This window comes from Carassius gibelio, chromosome B16, assembly GCF_023724105.1.
Source record: "Carassius gibelio isolate Cgi1373 ecotype wild population from Czech Republic chromosome B16, carGib1.2-hapl.c, whole genome shotgun sequence".
Taxonomy (NCBI): domain Eukaryota; kingdom Metazoa; phylum Chordata; class Actinopteri; order Cypriniformes; family Cyprinidae; genus Carassius; species Carassius gibelio.
Genome location: NC_068411.1, coordinates 25,891,994 through 25,910,696, shown reverse-complemented (window position 1 = coordinate 25,910,696; position 18,703 = coordinate 25,891,994). Strand labels below are relative to the sequence as shown.

Genomic DNA, 18,703 nt, shown 5'->3' with positions numbered 1-18,703 from the left:
AGCAGTCCTGCGGTTTCACAGAGAGCTGGTGAGGGTGACGGAGGAGGCCATGATTGAAGGAGCTTCAAGCTTTTGGCTTGAGACTTTTTTTGGACCTGAAATAAGACAAAAGGCAGATTGTTTAACAGGCTTGGAATGCAAAAATTCCAGACGTGACCATCAGCGTTACATTTAACTAACCCACCTGTGTTATTCTGTCACCTCTACACCTGCACAATTATCTTGGTTCTCCGATGTTATGGCTTAGTATTCCGCCCATAGAGAACGGAAGGAGGGAAAGAAAAATTAATGAAGAAAAGTGAAGGTCTTGAGAACAGCATCTTGTAGAAAAATAGAGATCAGTTTGGGATTAAGGGAAATATGGTTTCGAAGGAAGAAAGCAGTGAAAACTAAAGGCGAAATTTGAATGTTTTTTTATTTTATTTTTTATTGAAACCTGCTTTCCACTTCACAAGATGATAACAGACGCATTATGGATGGCCTGATGGATTATTGTGATGTTTTTATCAGCTGTTTGGACTCTCATTCTGATGGCACCCATTCATTGCAGAGGATCCATTGGTGAGCAAATGATGTAATGCTACAATTCTCAGATTCTACAGCTACATCTTGGATGGCCCGATTGAAATTTTTGTATCATTATTTAAAAAATAATGATACTAAAGAACCTTTTTTCCATGAAATAATCTTTTGTGGAATTTAAAGGTTCCATGGAGTGTACCTCCATGCACTCCAGTAAGTTTGCAAACAACTGAAGAGATGCAACTCACGTGCTCGCTCTCGGTGTTTTTTCAGCTGCTGCGATCGTCCTGTAACAGTGGACCATCTCCACCAACAGCCATGACTGCAACACGATGAGGGACACGTACATTATGATCTCAGAAGAGATGGATGCCATTCCACGTGTAGCTGAAGTGAGTGAGGAAAAAAATCTAATTCAGTTCAGAAATCTATATTAGGATCTTTTATAAACTTCACACTATCATATAGTCCAAAATCCCTTATCAAACTACTTTTGACTGATTTAACACCGTCAGCAAATATGAGATGTTGTCAGCAGAAGCATCAAAGCAGACATGTGACTCCTCAGATTCCTCAGAAGCTAATTTTTAATGCATCAACAACAGAAAATTACAAGCTGCTCATTTGGCTGTTTATTATGTATTGTATTAATAGTGGAAAGTGTTTGTCCAAAATATAATCTGCACATGCTTCCCCCTAAAACACAAAATAAGACATCAATTAGAGTGGGATTTGAACCTTTTGAAGCCTGTTTTAAACTCAAAAATAGAAAAGGTACTTGGGAGATAAAGTCCATATTATGACACAAAAATTTTATAAGAAAAAAAAAGTCACAATTAAAATAAACAATTGATTTGTATTTGTGTGAACAGGCTTCAGTTAGAACCTGTTCTCCTTGCACTACTAGTTTTAGTTATATACTAATATAGTATCTTTTTTTTAATTGGTTATTATTTTTTATATTTTCAGTTTCCATTTTAAATTTAGTTTAAAGCTGCAGTCGGTAACTTTTGACGCTCTAGCGGTTAATAAACAGAACTGCTTGCGTGTTGCAGAAGAACATCGTAGCCGGAACTACTTCTCTCTGTTTATGTCAATGAAGAATCACAAAGGTACTGGGTTACTCCGCCGCGTTACCCCCGAAGCAATCTAAAATAGTCCGAATATAAACACTTATTATAGGTGCACCCTAGTGATTCAGGACAAGCTAAAAACACGGTTTGGAAAATTGATTAATGGTGTACTCGCTTATTATATACATTTTGTAAATCTTGAACACAAACAAAGTTACGGACCGCAGCTCTGATTGGTTGTTTCTTACCGGCGGGAGCGGATGACTTTCTGCAAATGGCAATCGAACCACTGGGAGGAGCCAGAGGAGCTTGATTTTTTCACGGATTATCGGTCTCATAATTCTACTGTCAGGACATAATGACAGGTTTTACAAATACATTTTTACAAAAGTTACCTACTTCAGCTTTAAATTTTAGTTGTTATTATTATTGATTTTTATATTTCTGTTTAACTTTTTAACTGTTTAACTTTAAGTTATATTTCAGTATTTGTTTTTTTAGTACTTATTTCAGGTAGGTGCCAAAGTTAATTTTGTTAAAAGTTTCCATCTAATACTGATTAAAATTTTGACAAAATTTCATACATTTAATCTGTTTAGATTTTCTTTAATAATCTGTCATTTACTATTTGTTTATTTTGTTTTCCTACAAAATGCTTAATCTTTTTAGCATAGTTATAAAACTTACATAATTTTCCATATACAACACACTGGGATGTTTGGAGCAGTTTAAGTAATTACAAAAAAAGTATAATAATGTTGTTATATCAATCCACTATATATATATATATATATATATATATATATATATATATATATATATATATAAGTAAAGAACATCCTTGCTTTCAAACAGATAAGCATTGGTGAGTCAAGGACCCCAATGATGATGAAAGCCTTGATGCTCCTGTTGCTGTGACAACACCTTGCTTTCAGGGCCGTGTAAAGGCAATGACAGTGTCCTTGTTTTTGACGTTTCTATTCAGGGTTGACTCAGCTATCTTTACGGACACAGCGTTGAGTTCCTTTCAAGGCTGAATTGTAGATATTGTCAGGCTAATGATGTTGTCACCTCCTTACTTTGATTGTATTTGTTCGCATTTGTGTCATCTCGTGTAAATCTCCTTATTCCCACTGTCTGTTTTAAAGAGATACTCTACCCTAAAATAAAAATGTTGTCATGTCGTTCCCACGTCATTCGAAACCCGTACAAGCTTTGTTCACCTTCGGAACACAATTAAAATTTTTTTGATGAAAACCGGGAGGCATGTGACTGTCCCATAGACTGCCAAGTAAATTACATGAGAATACTTTTTGTAAGCGAAGACAACAAAAAGAACGACTTTATTCAACAGTTTCTCTCATCTGTGTCTCTCCACATCACCGTAGCACCAGGTTTTCATTCAAATCAAAGTGTAAACACACAAAGAAAACGTATCCTTGTATCACGGCTGACACAGAAAAGTGTACACTGGTGCTACAGTGATGTAGAGAGACATAGAGGAGACAAACTGTTGAATAAAGTCATTCTTTTTGTTTTCGTCGCGTACAAAAAGTATTCTCATCGCTTCATAATGTTACAGTTGAACCACTGAAGGCAGATGGACTGTTCTGAAGATGTCTTTCATACTTTTCTGGACCTTGACAGTGTAATTTACTTGGCAGTCTATGGGACAGTCACAAGCCTCTTGGTTTTCATCCAAAATATCTTAAATTGTGTTCTGAAGACGAACAAAGCTTTTACGTGTTTGGAACAACCCAGTGATTAATGACAAAATTTTCAATTTGGGGTGGAGTATCCCTTTAATGAACATACCTTTGTCTACTACATTGATGTCGATAAACTTGGTAGCGTCGGTGCGGTACTTGTATTTGCGGAAGACAAGGGTGCGGTCGAAGAAACATCGATAGGTGCCGGTGTCATTGAAGGTGACGTTAAGTATGAAAATTGAGCCGTCCTGCACATCATTGGTTTTTTTACTGCCGTTCCAGGCCAGGCGGTCATCGAAGCGGTCATCCATTATGTAGCCTGACATATTTGCATAACTGTAGATCTAATTGTAAGAAAGAAGAGCTCTTATTAGCTTTTGAGACTGCTGTGAAGGACACAGCACTTATTCAGCACCCAAAACAGCCATTTTAAAATTCTACAGTATTTTGTGTCTCTTAAAATAGCTGGTGTAAAGACACAAGGTCTGTATTTTGCTCTACACTTTCCCCTGTCTACAAAAGACATGGGAAATTGGGCCGTCATTTAGTTGTTCCAAACCTGTATGAGTTTCTTTCCTCTATGAAAGATAGATATTTTGAAGATATTTTGAATGTTGGTAACCAAACCGTATGGAACAAATATTCTATCAAAGTCAAAGGCTACTGTTTTGTCAACTGTTTGGTTACCAACATTCTTCAAAATATCTTCTTTTGTGTTCAACAGAATAAAGAAACTCACACAGGTTTGGAACAATGGTGTGTAAATGATGACAGAATTTTCATTTTGGATAAACTATCCCTTTGATAGTCATGGAAAAGCTGTAAATGTAATGTCATGGACTATAAATGAGTAAAATCAGTTTTAGAATTCCACAAATATTTACAAAAATAACAGAAAGGAATATTTAATTATATATGTAATTTTGAAGAAGAAAGACTGAAATAGTATTTCCTTGTAAAATGTTGTCCAGTAATATTGGTTTTATCTGCATGAATAATTTTACAGAGTATAAGAGTGTAACAATCAAAAGTGATAATATAGTTTCTGTTGGACACTAGTACATATAATTGAGTACATTTATTATATTTATACTTTATTACATTTAATTATATATTAAATGATGTTATAAATCCTTATCCAGTATTCTGTAGAGGCCATAGAAAAAGGTTAAAATGTGCAGAAACTGTGAGAACTGCAGGACATAAAATTAGCTTTGTAATACTTTTAATATGCCAGTAATTTCACATTTTTAAAGGAATTATAAATATTAAATATCACAAAATATTATAAAGTATATATAATAAATACCTCACGCTATGTAATGTTTCTCATTCTCATTCATTATCGCATAAATATAATTCAAGTAATATAAAATGCTGCCTCTCACAAATGACTATGGCATTGGAAATGCTTGTGTGTTGGCACTGTACTTTTCTGGTTGTTGTAATGGCAAAGGGATTAATCTGTCTTCCTTGTAAAATGTCTGCAGATTCCACTCGGGAATGTTCGTTTTGAAAATGTTGTACAGTAATTCACTTCTGACCACAAAGAGAGTCATAGCAAATGCATGATACTGTTTTATATCTGCTTTAAGGTTTAGATGTTTGTTTCCTTTACCATGGAAAAAATAACTGCATTGATTGCAGGTACTCTAACTCTTGGACAAAAGAAAGATTTGAAAAAGCAATTGCACATTCATTTAGGTAATGCATCATGTGCAGCTTGACTTCAGTAATGTGAAGTCAAACAGCAAAGCCTGGTCTTTGGTCACATACTCACATGTACAAATTCACTCTCGCCTTTGGCCATGAACCACCAGTCCACTGTGGCAAAGGCTGGTACTTCCCCTCTCATCTTGCAAGAGATACAGGCCAATTTGAAGCCTTTCCCCATCACTGCCTCCCTGTCGGATTCCACTTCCACACACACCCCACGGCAGAGCCAAGCTACAGGAAGAACAAAACATTCAGTGACAGAAACACAGACACCACTGCTTGAAATTATAAAGCACTCTAATAATGATGCCTCTTTTAGAACTGACAGGCATTACTGCGTCAAAATCTACTGTATTTATTTTTTTGCATGTGTTCCCATTTTTTGGAATTATGCATACTGGCTGTTTAGTTCAAGGCATTTTCAAAGAGTGTTTTCGTGCAAGTTTTATTTCCACTCATGAAAACTGATTGTGCATTAAAATAGTCAGAATTATCTGTGATCGCAGAGCACAGTATTTGCTTGTTTTTTGTTTAGTTTTTTTGAGGGGAAATAAAATGTTAGCGGTGAGCTGTGATCCTTTTTTCTAGTCATTAATCTATTTTCATTTATAGATGCAACAAGTCTCAACAAGTCACAAAAATTCCTGTCTACACTTATGTCAATGTCACTGCAGTGGCAGGGTCATTATATAACACTTTTTACAGAGATTACATTATGCATTTTATTCCAGAGAAGAATTCACAATGGCCGCTTAATCCCAGGATTGAATTATGCATTGAAGAGTTGAATTAGGCGCTTTTAACTGCATTCATTTTTGTACGGAAATGTGCGAATGGTTTTACTCAAAGCAGCTTGTATTGCATTCAAGAAAGTCCAAACATTTCCTGGGAATTGAACCTATGACCTTGGTAATGTTTGCTCTACTGTGGTGCAATGAGACATACAAAGATAGAGAAGAAAAACCCTTTTGAGAGCTTATTCAGGCTTGAAAACAAGCAGGAGAGGAAAACGTTTCCATGCCACCCAGCATTCTCAGTATAGCAGTGACATATACCGTCTGGCCTCATGGGAGATGGCAAAGATCTGTGACCAACACTGAGCTCCAGGGTGGAGACTTTTCATAGAAACAAGGGCTCTTTGACACATCACCAAATGTGTGATATCAAGTTGGCCAGTATTTTTGGCACTTTGGTCTAACAGTCGTCTTCTTGAATCCACATGTTCTCAGCTCCATCCACTCCAGTCTTTAATCTAATCTGTTCAATGAATCCACAATGAGCGATTCTGTTGGAGCCTCACTGGTCCAGGATAAAATGGCAAACGGCAGTGATATTTCTACAGGCGACCAGATCTAAAGACAAAGCCTGTTCTTTTTGAGCTCTAACAAACGTCCACACACGCACATTCAGACACACCTTTGCTCACATGCACTTCAATTTTCCACAGTGCCAGACCCATGCGTGCACAAAACCTGCGTCTCTGCTTCTTGAGCCAGCGTGACAGTGTTGAATGACAGTCAGAATACAAAGACTCGCTCCTCATTGGTTTGCCTGTCTCTAGGCCTCTGTTTTTAACCTCTGTTAAATGATAAATAGCTATCTTCTTTCCGTCCCCCCACCTTTCTAAACTGTTCAAATAGGTCTGTCTGCTAATCCTCAGTGGCGCTGATCCTCTTGACAGCTGACCAGTAGTTCCATTATAGATTGATCAGCAAGACATACTTATTAAATTATATTAAAATACATTTGCTATTTTTAAATCTTTTTTTTTTTTTTTTGCCTTAGAAGCACTATTTATCATTCTTAAGTTAGGTGGTTTGTTAGTTGGAATCCGTTGATATTAAAATGAAAATGCTGGTTGATATGATAAATAGTCACTTTAATTAAAAATGACCTAAAATATAATTCTCGATTATTTTGTCTAAATAAAATAAAATAAAAATAAAAATATATTTTTTTAAGTTTAAGGGGTTTGTCCATTTGGATTTATGTAAAATTTCATAGTCATGAAAATAAAGAAAACTCTTTGAATGAGAAGGTGTGTCCAAACTTTTGGTCTGTACTGTATATACAGTATTGTTCAAAATAATAGCAGTACAATGTGACTAACCAGAATAATCAAGGTTTTTCGTATATTTTTTTATTGCTACGTGGCAAACAAGTTACCAGTAGGTTCAGTAGATTCTCAGAAAACAAATGAGACCCAGTATTCATGATATGCACGCTCTTAAGGCTGTGCAATTGGGCAATTAGTTGAATTAGTTGAAAGGGGTGTGTTCAAAAAAATAGCAGTGTGGCATTCAATCACTGAGGTCATCAATTTTGTGAAGAAACAGGTGTGAATCAGGTGGCCCCTATTTAAGGATGAAGCCAACACTTGTTGAACATGCATTTGAAAGCTGAGGAAAATGGGTCCTTCAAGACATTGTTCAGAAGAACAGCGTACTTTGATTAAAAAGTTGATTAGAGAGGGGAAAACCTATAAAGAGGTGCAAAAAATGATAGGCTGTTCAGCTAAAATGATCTCCAATGCCTTAAAATGGAGAGCAAAACCAGAGAGACGTGGAAGAAAACGGAAGACAACCATCAAAATGGATAGAAGAATAACCAGAATGGCAAAGGCTCAGCCAATGATCACCTCCAGGATGATCAAAGACAGTCTGGAGTTACCTGTAAGTACTGTGACAGTTAGAAGACGTCTGTGTGAAGCTAATCTATTTTCAAGAATCCCCCGCAAAGTCCCTCTGTTAAAAAAAAGGCATGTGCAGAAGAGGTTACAATTTGCCAAAGAACACATCAACTGGCCTAAAGAGAAATGGAGGAACATTTTGTGGACTGATGAGAGTAAAATTGTTCTTTTTGGGTCCAAGGGCCACAGGCAGTTTGTGAGACGACCCCCAAACTCTGAATTCAAGCCACAGTACACAGTGAAGACAGTGAAGCATGGAGGTGCAAGCATCATGATATGGGCATGTTTCTCCTACTATGGTGTTGGGCCTATTTATCGCATACCAGGGATCATGGATCAGTTTGCATATGTTAAAATACTTGAAGAGGTCATGTTGCCCTATGCTGAAGAGGACATGCCCTTGAAATGGTTGTTTCAACAAGACAATGACCCAAAACACACTAGTAAACGGGCAAAGTCTTGGTTCCAAACCAACAAAATTAATGTTATGGAGTGGCCAGCCCAATCTCCAGACCTTAATCCAATTGAGAACTTGTGGGGTGATATCAAAAATGCTGTTTCTGAAGCAAAACCAAGAAATGTGAATGAATTGTGGAATGTTGTTAAAGAATCATGGAGTGGAATAACAGCTGAGAGGTGCCACAAGTTGGTTGACTCCATGCCACACAGATGTCAAGCAGTTTTAAAAAACTGTGGTCATACAACTAAATATTAGTTTAGTGATTCACAGGATTGCTAAATCCCAGAAAAAAAAAATGTTTGTACAAAATAGTTTTGAGTTTGTACAGTCAAAGGTAGACACTGCTATTTTTTTGAACACACCCCTTTCAACTAATTGCCCAATTGTACAGCCTTAAGAGCGTGCATATCATGAATGCTGGGTCTTGTTTGTTTTCTGACAATCTACTGAACCTACTGGTAACTTGTTTGCCACGTAGCAATAAAAAATATACTAAAAACCTTGATTATTCTGGTTAGTCACATTGTACTGCTATTATTTTGAACAATACTGTATATATATATAGGTATGGTATTAATGTTTAATTAATAGTGTGTGTGTGTTTATTAAATGTATGTTTTTTTCTGTCTGTCTGTCTATCTATCTATCTATCTATCTATCTATCTATCTAAACAAAACACTTTAAAAATCAAAACACATGACAGCAGCAGATACAATTTATCTTTAGAGTTGATTTCTGCTTTACAGGTACCTGCAGCTTTGTCATGGCCTGATTGACACAGACAGAGATAAAGGCTATGAGGCTTGAAATGTGTCTCAAATGTTCCACGATGCACTTAAGACACTCACCGTGTGTTAAACACAACAGCACAGGGACCCACAGAAGCCGCAGTGCAGACATCTTCATAGATAGTGTTGCTTTCAGAGTTGTATCTCTTGTCTTTCGCACACATAAACACACACATAAAAAACAAAGGCTCAAATTCAAGAACAGGAGATCTCGGCCAGTAGTCCACAGCAAGACAGGTGCTCTGCAAAGACAGTATGTTTTTTGTATCTGTGAACAGATGAGCTTGACAGTGCAGAAAACACAGAGATGATGCTGGGCTTCACTTTTAGTTGAGACTCTGATGATGTTTCCTTCTGTCCTTCTAGTCTGGAGGGAGATGAGTGTTGTGATGAGGATCGAGGGAGTATCAGAGATGTGAAGACCTCTGTGCAAGTGATCAGTTTAAGACGTCCAGGCACAGAGTATTCAGTTACCCCACCAAAGAAAAAAGAGCTGAGATGCCAGACTCAAGTTTCAGTCAGTAACTGTTCTTCTTGACCTATTTGCATGCTAGCAAATACTTTCTTAATAATGCATATGAATACACGTTTTGTTAGTAAAATACTTTGATTAGGATCTAATCTGATTTCTAAAATATATAATGATATATTCACTAAAGGTGTTTGTTTTTGTTCTGTTTTTTGACAGTGGAAGACGTTTGGTTTGTAATTAGTTTAGAATTGGAACTTCATACAGGTATTTTAAGGATTTTGTGCATTTGTTACAGCGCCACTTCCGGTTGCATCCCTAAAATGATGCAAACTTCCCACACTTTTTTATTATTATTACTATTATAAGTGATTATTTTTGGACTTTAGCCTGTTCGGGTCGTCACCGCTGCGGAGTAACACATACCTGCGTGAATCGCAATAGACAAACTTGGTGAAGTAGCTAGCTCGGGTTAGGATGTTCTTCCGCGGGATGCGTGCAGTTCTATTTATGAACCGCTAGAGCACCACATTTACAGTAAGTTTTAAACCGGATTTGTGAATTAGACTTGATTCATCAAGTTTTGACATGACAACTAATGACTCATTCACGAATTGAACAGCACAAAAATAAATCAAAGACCATGAATGCAGAGAGATAAGCAAGAAGGAAGAGAACAGTTTTGGTGACAGTTTTAGTAACTGAAATTTCATCTGTCGTAAGACACTTTTATTGTGTCATTTTGGTGATTGATAGTCTCAGTCCTCGTTTACTTTATTTAGAAGAGTGGTTAGGAGAATCTTTTTTTTTTTTTTTCAAGGAGGAAGTATAGATTTTGAACGACATGAGGGTGAGTAAATAAATGATTTTTCGCTGAACTAGTCCTTTGAAGTTACTTGTAATATTATTTCTCACCTCTAGGGGGAACCACATATTCATTTATGAGGTGAGCCAAAGTTATAGATGAATTACACCGTAAAAGAGCATTAAAATGTCTTGTCTTTAATTTCTTAATTTCTACACTGCAGATATAGAGTAAAAAACATTTCGTTTATGTGAACTGATCTGTAGATCTGTAGCAGCAAATATATAGAACTCAACGGATCGACATTCTATTCTGACGATGACATCATAATAGCATTACACGTTACTAGGAATCCTGGTAAAAAGAGCTTCACTTGGTATCCGACTGTTGTAATTCCTGCTTACTTATTACTCGTTCAAGCTGGTTTTGTTGTTGTTGTTGATATAATCTTCACTCCAACATTTCAACATGTACAGAGTGAGAAATACTCTCAAGAGCCAGGCCCTGCCATGCCTAGTAGGCAAACAGATTTTTAGCAGATCTTCTGCACCTCCTTTTTTGCCTGAGACTGGACAAAAGAAGACATGGTCAGGTGAAAGTCTTCGGTCAGGTGAAAGTCTTCCAGGACGTCGTGGGCCAAGACCTCCTACCTATTTAATTGATGTGGCAGAGAGCAATGTCACAGAATCTTCACGCATGTCTAATCTGAAATCTAATGATCACTTTTCCTTATCCTCATTTCCCAGTTTTGTGAGGGTGGACAAACATGCGTTTCTACATATACGCCATGTTGCTGAGTCCACAAACAAGCCTGTTCTTGAACAAACCCACTGTCCTATCAAACCTCTTGCTGGACAGAGCAAGTCCAGTGGACATTTCTTCTTTTCAGAAGCTGAAAAGAAGACATCGGTTTCAGGAAAAAGACCTCCGGTGGTCTTCCGAGGGTCCAGACCTGCTAACCATTTAATGGTCATGGCAACGAGAAACATCTGTGAACCATTATGTGAGACTGATTTGAAAAATAGAGCTCCCCTCTCCTTACCCCTGCTGCCCAGTTTTCCAAGTCGACCAGTGAGGGTGGACAAACGTACACCTCTGTTTGGACATCGTGTTGATGTGTCCATGAAAATACCTGTTCTGGAACCAAGCCGTGTTCCTGTGAATGCTCTTGCTGACCCGCAGAAAAGATTGTGTTGTGGTGGCAAGAAATCTCACATATTTTCAGGGTATGCTTTGAAGATGAGGAGATGAAGAAGAGGGCTCAGCCACCAAAAGGTTTGACAAGATACTAGACATCACTGCTTGAACCCTTTTTACAACTCAGACTTTGCCTTTGAATTTATAAAGCATCCACACACAAAGACAAGATGATGAAAAAGACAGAAAAAAAATATTTAAAAAAATTGTACATCAAAAAAGCTCTTTGTGCATCGAGTGAATGTTCCTTTTTCATACATTGAAATTTTGTTTGTGCATTGAGAATTGCATATTGCCATTACACATTCTATAACCTTGGTAAATCTAAATAATATTCTGTATCAAAAGGCAAGAGATTGAATACGACACATGAGTTATACAGTATACAAGTTGTGTTTACACTTATTTATTAAGAGGGTATTAGTGAGGAGTTTAACTTAACGTCTTTTTTTGTTGTTGTTGTTTTGCCATGTCTGTATTCCCAAGTTACAACTGTGACATGAAAAGATGCTATTTTTATACAAATAAACAGTTAAATAAAACCATTACTACATCTGTGTTCTGATATTGTTTGTATAAAATTTTACAAGTTCTAATAGAATCTGATGTCAGTTACAGTAGGTGATTTAACCATACATGCAATAAAACAATCAAAAACATCTGTTCCTTAAATTGATATATTTCATTGCCTTTTCAACCAGAAGAAAATATGTATTTAGGTCAAAACACAGGCTATATATTGACCCAATTAACATAGGCAACATTTATTTGTTATTACTTGAACTGTGTAAAATTAAGGAGATGTAACAGTGGACTTTAGGACCCGGTGATATTATGCGTCGTGACGTCATCTGCTACAAGCAAACATGGAGGACGGCGGAGTTCTGGTTGAGAGACCTCAGGTGAGGCGTTAAGTTGTGAATTTTAAATGTTTTACAAACAGAGGGGTGGCGTACACATCGTTATTATCTTTAAAAAGTTATAGTCTATAAAAGCCAAACATATATAGTGCAAGAACACTAGTCTAAATCTTACAATAAACAGTGAAAAGATGCCGGTTCATTCATCTCGCTGCAAATGCTCGGTCATGCCATTCTCTGACAGCGGTTAACGTTAGCATGTGTACGAAAATAACGGACGAGTAGCGATCATTGCGAAGATGTAGAGTTTAAAACTTCATTATTAATAATATTAGAATTGTATATGACCTTTTGGGGCAAATTTCTAAACATATTCACAACATTAATCAGTTATGCTATCGCTTAGCCATGTAGCATTCGGTTTACCATGTCTTTTGTTTAAATAACATTTTTCTCTAGGTATTTTTTTTTCTTTTTTATATATATATATATATATATATATATATATATATATATATATATATATATATATATATATATATATATTCTTTACAGAAGTTAAGTAGCTTTATAGAACTGTAGTTCAAATCTGAATGTGTAAATATATATTTGTAATTATAATTAATGAAGATTGTGTATTTTAATAATATTAGTTTTATTATGACGTTCTTGGCATGGCTAGAGTTAATGTGCGTTCAATAAATATGGTCTTGCATCTACATATTTGTGATCTTTTTTCTTTTCAGGAGGATATTCCGACCCTGCTAAATTTAAGGCCTCAGACCGGCTTGTCTTTCTTGGCTCCTGAACCTGAAGATCTGGCGGACCTTTACAGTAAATATAAGGTTTGTATGTTTGTTTTTTTCTATTTTTATTTATCATCTTGCCAGTTTATCACAGTATTGAGCACTGAATATTGACTCTACCACACTTGTTGACACGTAATCACTTCCACACTGCAGAAGTTGCAGCAGGAGCTGGAGTTTCTGGAGGTGCAGGAGGAGTACATCAAAGATGAACAGAAGAATCTGAAAAAGGAGTTTCTTCATGCCCAAGAGGAGGTGAAGAGGATACAGAGCATCCCTCTGGTTATTGGGCAGTTCCTGGAAGCAGTCGACCAGAATACTGCTATTGTGGGCTCAACCACAGGTAAGAGGTCTGATAAGTAGGGTTTCAGCGGGTCTTAATTCACCTTTTCTTAAATTAAGCTCTAGACCAGGGGTGGGGAACGTTGATCCTGGAGGGCCTGTGTCCCTGCAGAGTTTAGCTCCAACCCTGAAAAAGAAAAACCTACCTGTATCCTGAAGACCTTGATTAGCTTGTTCAGGTGTGTTTAATTAGGGTTGGAGCTAAACTCTGCAGGGACACAGGCTCTCCAGGATCAACGTTCCCCACCCCTGCTCTAGACAGACTGTAAATCTGAGCAGAAATTCTCACATTCATGAAGCCATGCCATTAAATGTTGCATATAATGGCATGGCTTCATTAAATGACTTGGGGGAGTCATGGCCTAATGGTTAGAGATTCAGACTCGTAATCCAAAGGTTGTGAGTTCGAATCTTGGGCAGACAGGAATTGTAGGTGGGGGGAGTGAAGTGAACGTCGAAGATTGAACAAAATTATGTCTATGCTTATAACCAGAAATTATATGTCAGTGAGGTGTAAAAACTTGTTTTCCCTTTGAATTAAGTAGATTTTTCTGACACCATTGGATTGGATTTTTTCTTGTTAACTGATTTATGTTTACAGAATTATCAATCTATTCAAATTTTAAATATAACATGTAGATTTAAATGTATACTTTTTGCACGCACTGTAAGTTTCTTTGGATAAAATCATGCCCGAAGCTTAAATGTGCATTTGAAATTTGTAAATGTTTATTACTTAAAACTACAATGTCAATAATGCTGTGTGCTTTTGATTCCTTCAGGCTCCAATTACTATGTTCGGATTTTGAGCACAATTGACAGAGAGCTGCTGAAGCCTAATGCTTCTGTTGCTCTGCACAAGCACAGCAATGCTCTGGTGGACGTTCTGCCTCCTGAAGCTGACAGCAGCATCACGATGCTCACTTCAGGTATTCTTTGTTTATCCTGCATTAGGGATCTAGATTGCACCTTATTTCTGAAAACTCTTGCACTCACTTTTAATGTGTTTCCTCTATATTTGACCCCAGATCAGAAGCCAGATGTGATGTACGCGGACATCGGAGGAATGGACATCCAGAAGCAAGAAGTGAGGGAGGCTGTGGAGCTGCCCCTCACACATTTTGAGCTCTATAAACAGGTGAGTGTGTGCATGCAAATGCCTGTGGTGTGTAGCAGTCTTGGTTGTCCACTCACATTCTGCTTTTGTTCTCAGATTGGTATTGACCCACCCAGAGGAGTGCTCATGTATGGCCCGCCTGGCTGTGGAAAGACTATGCTGGCAAAAGCTGTGGCTCATCATACCACAGGTATGGCTCAGAGCCCTTTCAGCCATCATGCCCAAATTTGATTTATTATTGAGCTTTAAAGTTAATTTCTGAACACAAATGGAAATAAATTACTAGATCAGAAGCACATATTGCAACTTTTCTAATTGTGATTTAATGTTCTACAGCTGCCTTTATTCGTGTGGTGGGATCTGAGTTTGTGCAGAAGTATCTCGGAGAGGGTCCACGCATGGTGCGAGATGTCTTTCGACTGGCCAAAGAGAATGCCCCGGCCATTATCTTTATCGATGAGATTGATGCAATTGCTACCAAGCGTTTTGATGCACAGACTGGAGGTATGCATCCCTGTGTGTGTGTGTGAGATATCTGAGGGGTCTTTTAACACTAAAGACTGGACTGAAAATTTGGCTTTTCAATTTAAGGAATAAATTACATTTTAAATGAAAAATTATTTTAAGCTTTAATAATATTTCACAATATCACTGGTTGATCAAATAATGCTGCCTTGTTGAGTATGAGACTTCTTACAAAAACATTAAATTACTGATTCCAAACCTTTGAAAGGTTGTTTCCATATTGCACAAAAAACAAAACAAAAATTCATCATTCAGTCATCGTGCTTCATTTCATGAAGTTCTGAAGGAGACCATTTTTGTTTAAATGAGTTTTGTTTGCTCATTTTTCATCTGTTTTCTGTTTGTAGCTGATAGAGAAGTGCAAAGAATCCTGCTTGAGCTGCTCAATCAAATGGATGGATTTGACCAGAATGTGAACGTCAAGGTTAGAATTTTTTTTTTGTAAAAAAGACATGGAAAAAAACATGAAAATATTTAGAGAAAATAACCCCCCATGCAAAAATTCAATTACAATGGGAAAAAGGTTATTATACAATGGCTAAGACAGACATAACCACATATTTTCAAATACAAAAGCACAACATACATTCACACATCAATCAGCAGAGTGAGAGGTATTTAACATTGTCTGTGCAAATTTATTATTTTTTCAGCTTTTCATATGGAGAGGGAATAGTATTGAACCCTACGTTTAAGAAGTTTATGATGTAGTGTCTTAATGAGCCTTTTCCTCTGCAAGCTTGATTTATATTTCTAATAAATTTAACTCCAACTTAAGTTCATTTGATTTTAAGCTTATAAAAACAAATTATCGGACCTTGGAAATATGCCTCAAATGCTTCCCACCTTACAGCGGCTAACATTTGATTTTAATTCTCTTTGATAAAATCCGGATCATGTGACCATTTCGAGTGCAGGTGCCAGTGTCAATTTTCCTTCATATCCCTTAATGACTGAAAAATAGTAAAAATAAACAAGATGCGTCTCTTAGTACTGGCATTTTGAACTCGCCAGCACTTTAACTTCTTAACTCAAAAACTGAGGATTCAAGACTGTTGCTGCTATGTTTGATCCCCTTGGTTATTATTTCTTTTTCTTTTTTTATGACTTTTTTGCACTTCTACTTCTGTTCTGCTTTAAAACCATTTCAGCTATTGTTTATGAGCTGTTTCTTTTTTCAATGACAGGTTATCATGGCCACCAACAGGGCTGACACACTGGATCCAGCTTTGCTGCGCCCAGGTAGACTGGACCGTAAGATTGAGTTTCCTCTTCCCGACCGGCGACAGAAACGTCTGGTGTTCTCCACCATCACCAGCAAGATGAACCTCTCAGAGGAGGTTGACCTGGAGGATTGTATCCTGACCTGACATGAATTTTCTAATTATGATTACAATTATTCATTTGGAAGTTAATTGTGAGGAGGAAAGTGCAAACCATTAATCACTGAGGAATTAACAGTATTAACACTAAAAAAAGAGTATATCATCAACAATTTTGTCTGTTAAGCACCAATGCATTAAATTAATAAAAAGGAACAGTCAAGACTTATCTTGAAAAAAAAAAAGAATTTTAACAAATGCTTCTTGAACACAAATCAGCATTTTAGAATATTCCATTACAAGAATAATTTATTTGTAAAAGTATTTCATACACTCTATGAAATAATTGCAGCTTTGGTGAGCATAAGACACTTTCAAAAGCATTTTTTTATGTACAGATTCTTGATTTAGAAGACTGTTGTATCAGACTTTCAAAACCAAATAAAAGTTGCACAATTGTCCTTAACCCAAATGCAGATGTTGCCAGGCCTGACAAGATCTCTGGTGCAGATATTAACTCCATTTGCCAGGAGGTGAGTTAGAACAGACAAAATGTATTTATTTGTGATCAGAATTTCTGCAAACATGTTTTTCTGTTGTGATTAATCCTGTTACTTTTTTGTCTACAGGCTGGTATGCTGGCTGTGCGTGAAAACCGTTACATTGTGCTGGCTAAGGACTTTGAGAAGGCTTACAAGACTGTTATCAAGAAAGATGAGCAGGAACACGAGTTCTACAAGTAGAATACACCTTGATAGATATTTGCTTTTACCCTGTTTGTTTCAGTCTTTATTTGTACGTACAGTGTAATATTGAGGGCATAAATCTTCAGGGTTTACGCTGCTTGTACTGGGATTTTGATTATACAGGATTGTTTCAGATTCACATTAAATCAAATATGGATGGAAAAACAAACATGTACATCAGGTGAGCTTTTTATGTATTCTGTTTAATGACTTCTCAAAAAACCATTAAAATGTTTTCCATAATGACTCTATGTAAAGATGTTTTTGATAACAACCCTAATGTATGCTGGGAGATTATAGTTTCTGTGTGTTTCTGCAAAGAAATTAACAGGATGCTGTGTTTTAACAACTAAACAGATTTCAGCCTGCAGGTACTGGTGCTTATTTTCAAAAGGTAATTGTTGATAAGAGTGAGACAGATGTAAAATGCGTTGAGGCTGAGGCTTTTTGACCTTTTAATGATCCAGAGTATTCATAAGCCTTTTTTATTTCTAAAACTTGGTCAGTTCAATTCACTATGTAGGAACAAATAAAACCTTTCCATACAGTTTAGAATACATAATTGTTTGGGATACAACATTCTGTCTGAAGTGAAAATTATAACATTTCAGCACTCATTTACATAAAAAAAAAGTTCCAAATTCCATATAAAAAGTTATGGAATTGTAGATTGATGAACAGTTAAATCTTAAAGTTAAATAAATTTTTTTTTTGCTTTGCATCCCTAATTTTTTTTGTGAAATTATAGCTGCCTACAATTCCACAACCTGGATTTAGAGAGCTATAGGCTTTTTAAGAAAGGAAAATGTTAAAGATAACAAAAGATTTAGAAGGATCTATGAATTGCACATAATGCTATTTTGTAAATACTAAGCAATCATGTAATCATTCTAAAACAATACAATAATTGTACATATTTAAAAATAATAATAATAATTATGTAATAGTTACTACCCAGCACTGCATATAAATATAAATCAGCTGATGTTGCTGAGAATGCAATTAAACATTTAAGTCAAAACAAACCAAACCTCTTCGATGAAGACTTTAACTTTCATTTGTTTTGGTTCACAAGCATTTCAGTCTCCACTTGTATTACTGACTTTCACCACAAGATGGAGTTTGGTGATAAATCAAATGTGCCGACACCGGCTGAGTGTTGTGCACTGCAGGTCACTTATCAGTGTCCATAGTAGTAGCCGGGTTTCCATCCAAAGATGCGAATTTAACTCATGCTTCAAATTGCAATATTGCACAAAACATTTGCGAACAAGCAACATTTCCATCCAACGAGTCAAAGAGAACAAAATCGTCTATAGCTACCTTTTGTCTCAGCATACAAGTAAAATAATTGACCCTCCATTGTCTTGTACATTCAGGTTTTTCTGAAAGATAACAGGTTCAACAGGTCTGGATGGTTTTAGGACAGATCAGTGAAAGGTTCTCACTACACGAAACTCTGCTCCTTAATATCACATAAGAAACAGCTTAAATGGGCATTTAGGTGTATTTTAGTAAATACAATTTAAAAATAATGATCTCACTCAGTTATTTAG

General features: G+C 36.5%; 2 protein-coding genes across 2 annotated transcripts; one reads left to right on the top strand and one right to left on the bottom strand.

Moving 5' to 3' along the window:
* Positions 1–243: 243 nt before the first annotated feature.
* LOC127975507 (sodium channel subunit beta-1-like) lies at positions 244–9,732 on the bottom strand. Its single transcript, XM_052579649.1, has 5 exons — positions 9,019–9,732; positions 5,085–5,251; positions 3,411–3,648; positions 771–909; positions 244–256 (listed from the first exon to the last, which is right to left on the bottom strand). The coding sequence occupies exons 1-5, from the start codon at positions 9,074–9,076 to the stop codon at positions 244–246; spliced, it is 615 nt and encodes a 204-aa protein (XP_052435609.1). The 5' UTR covers positions 9,077–9,732.
* Positions 9,733–12,207: 2,475 nt separating this feature from the next.
* LOC127975485 (26S proteasome regulatory subunit 6B-like) lies at positions 12,208–17,393 on the top strand. Its single transcript, XM_052579619.1, has 11 exons — positions 12,208–12,331; positions 13,036–13,134; positions 13,252–13,438; positions 14,220–14,366; positions 14,466–14,575; positions 14,651–14,744; positions 14,891–15,058; positions 15,427–15,503; positions 16,267–16,435; positions 16,879–16,934; positions 17,031–17,393. Exons 1-11 carry the CDS (start codon positions 12,296–12,298, stop codon positions 17,142–17,144), a joined length of 1,257 nt encoding a protein of 418 aa, XP_052435579.1. The 5' UTR covers positions 12,208–12,295; the 3' UTR covers positions 17,145–17,393.
* Positions 17,394–18,703: the final 1,310 nt, after the last annotated feature.

Coding starts and splice junctions, on each gene's coding strand:
- LOC127975507 (XM_052579649.1), bottom strand. CDS start 9,076: ATGAAGATGTCTGCACTGCGGCTTCTGTGGGTCCCTGTGCTGTTGTGT. Junction 5,252..9,018: donor GCTGTTGTGTTTAACACACG/GTGAGTGTCTTA, acceptor TTCTTCCTGTAG/CTTGGCTCTGCCGTGGGGTG. Junction 910..3,410: donor CATCAATGTAGTAGACAAAG/GTATGTTCATTA, acceptor CACTCACTTCAG/CTACACGTGGAATGGCATCC.
- LOC127975485 (XM_052579619.1), top strand. CDS start 12,296: ATGGAGGACGGCGGAGTTCTGGTTGAGAGACCTCAG. Junction 13,439..14,219: donor TATTGTGGGCTCAACCACAG/GTAAGAGGTCTG, acceptor TGATTCCTTCAG/GCTCCAATTACTATGTTCGG. Junction 14,576..14,650: donor ATTTTGAGCTCTATAAACAG/GTGAGTGTGTGC, acceptor TTTTGTTCTCAG/ATTGGTATTGACCCACCCAG.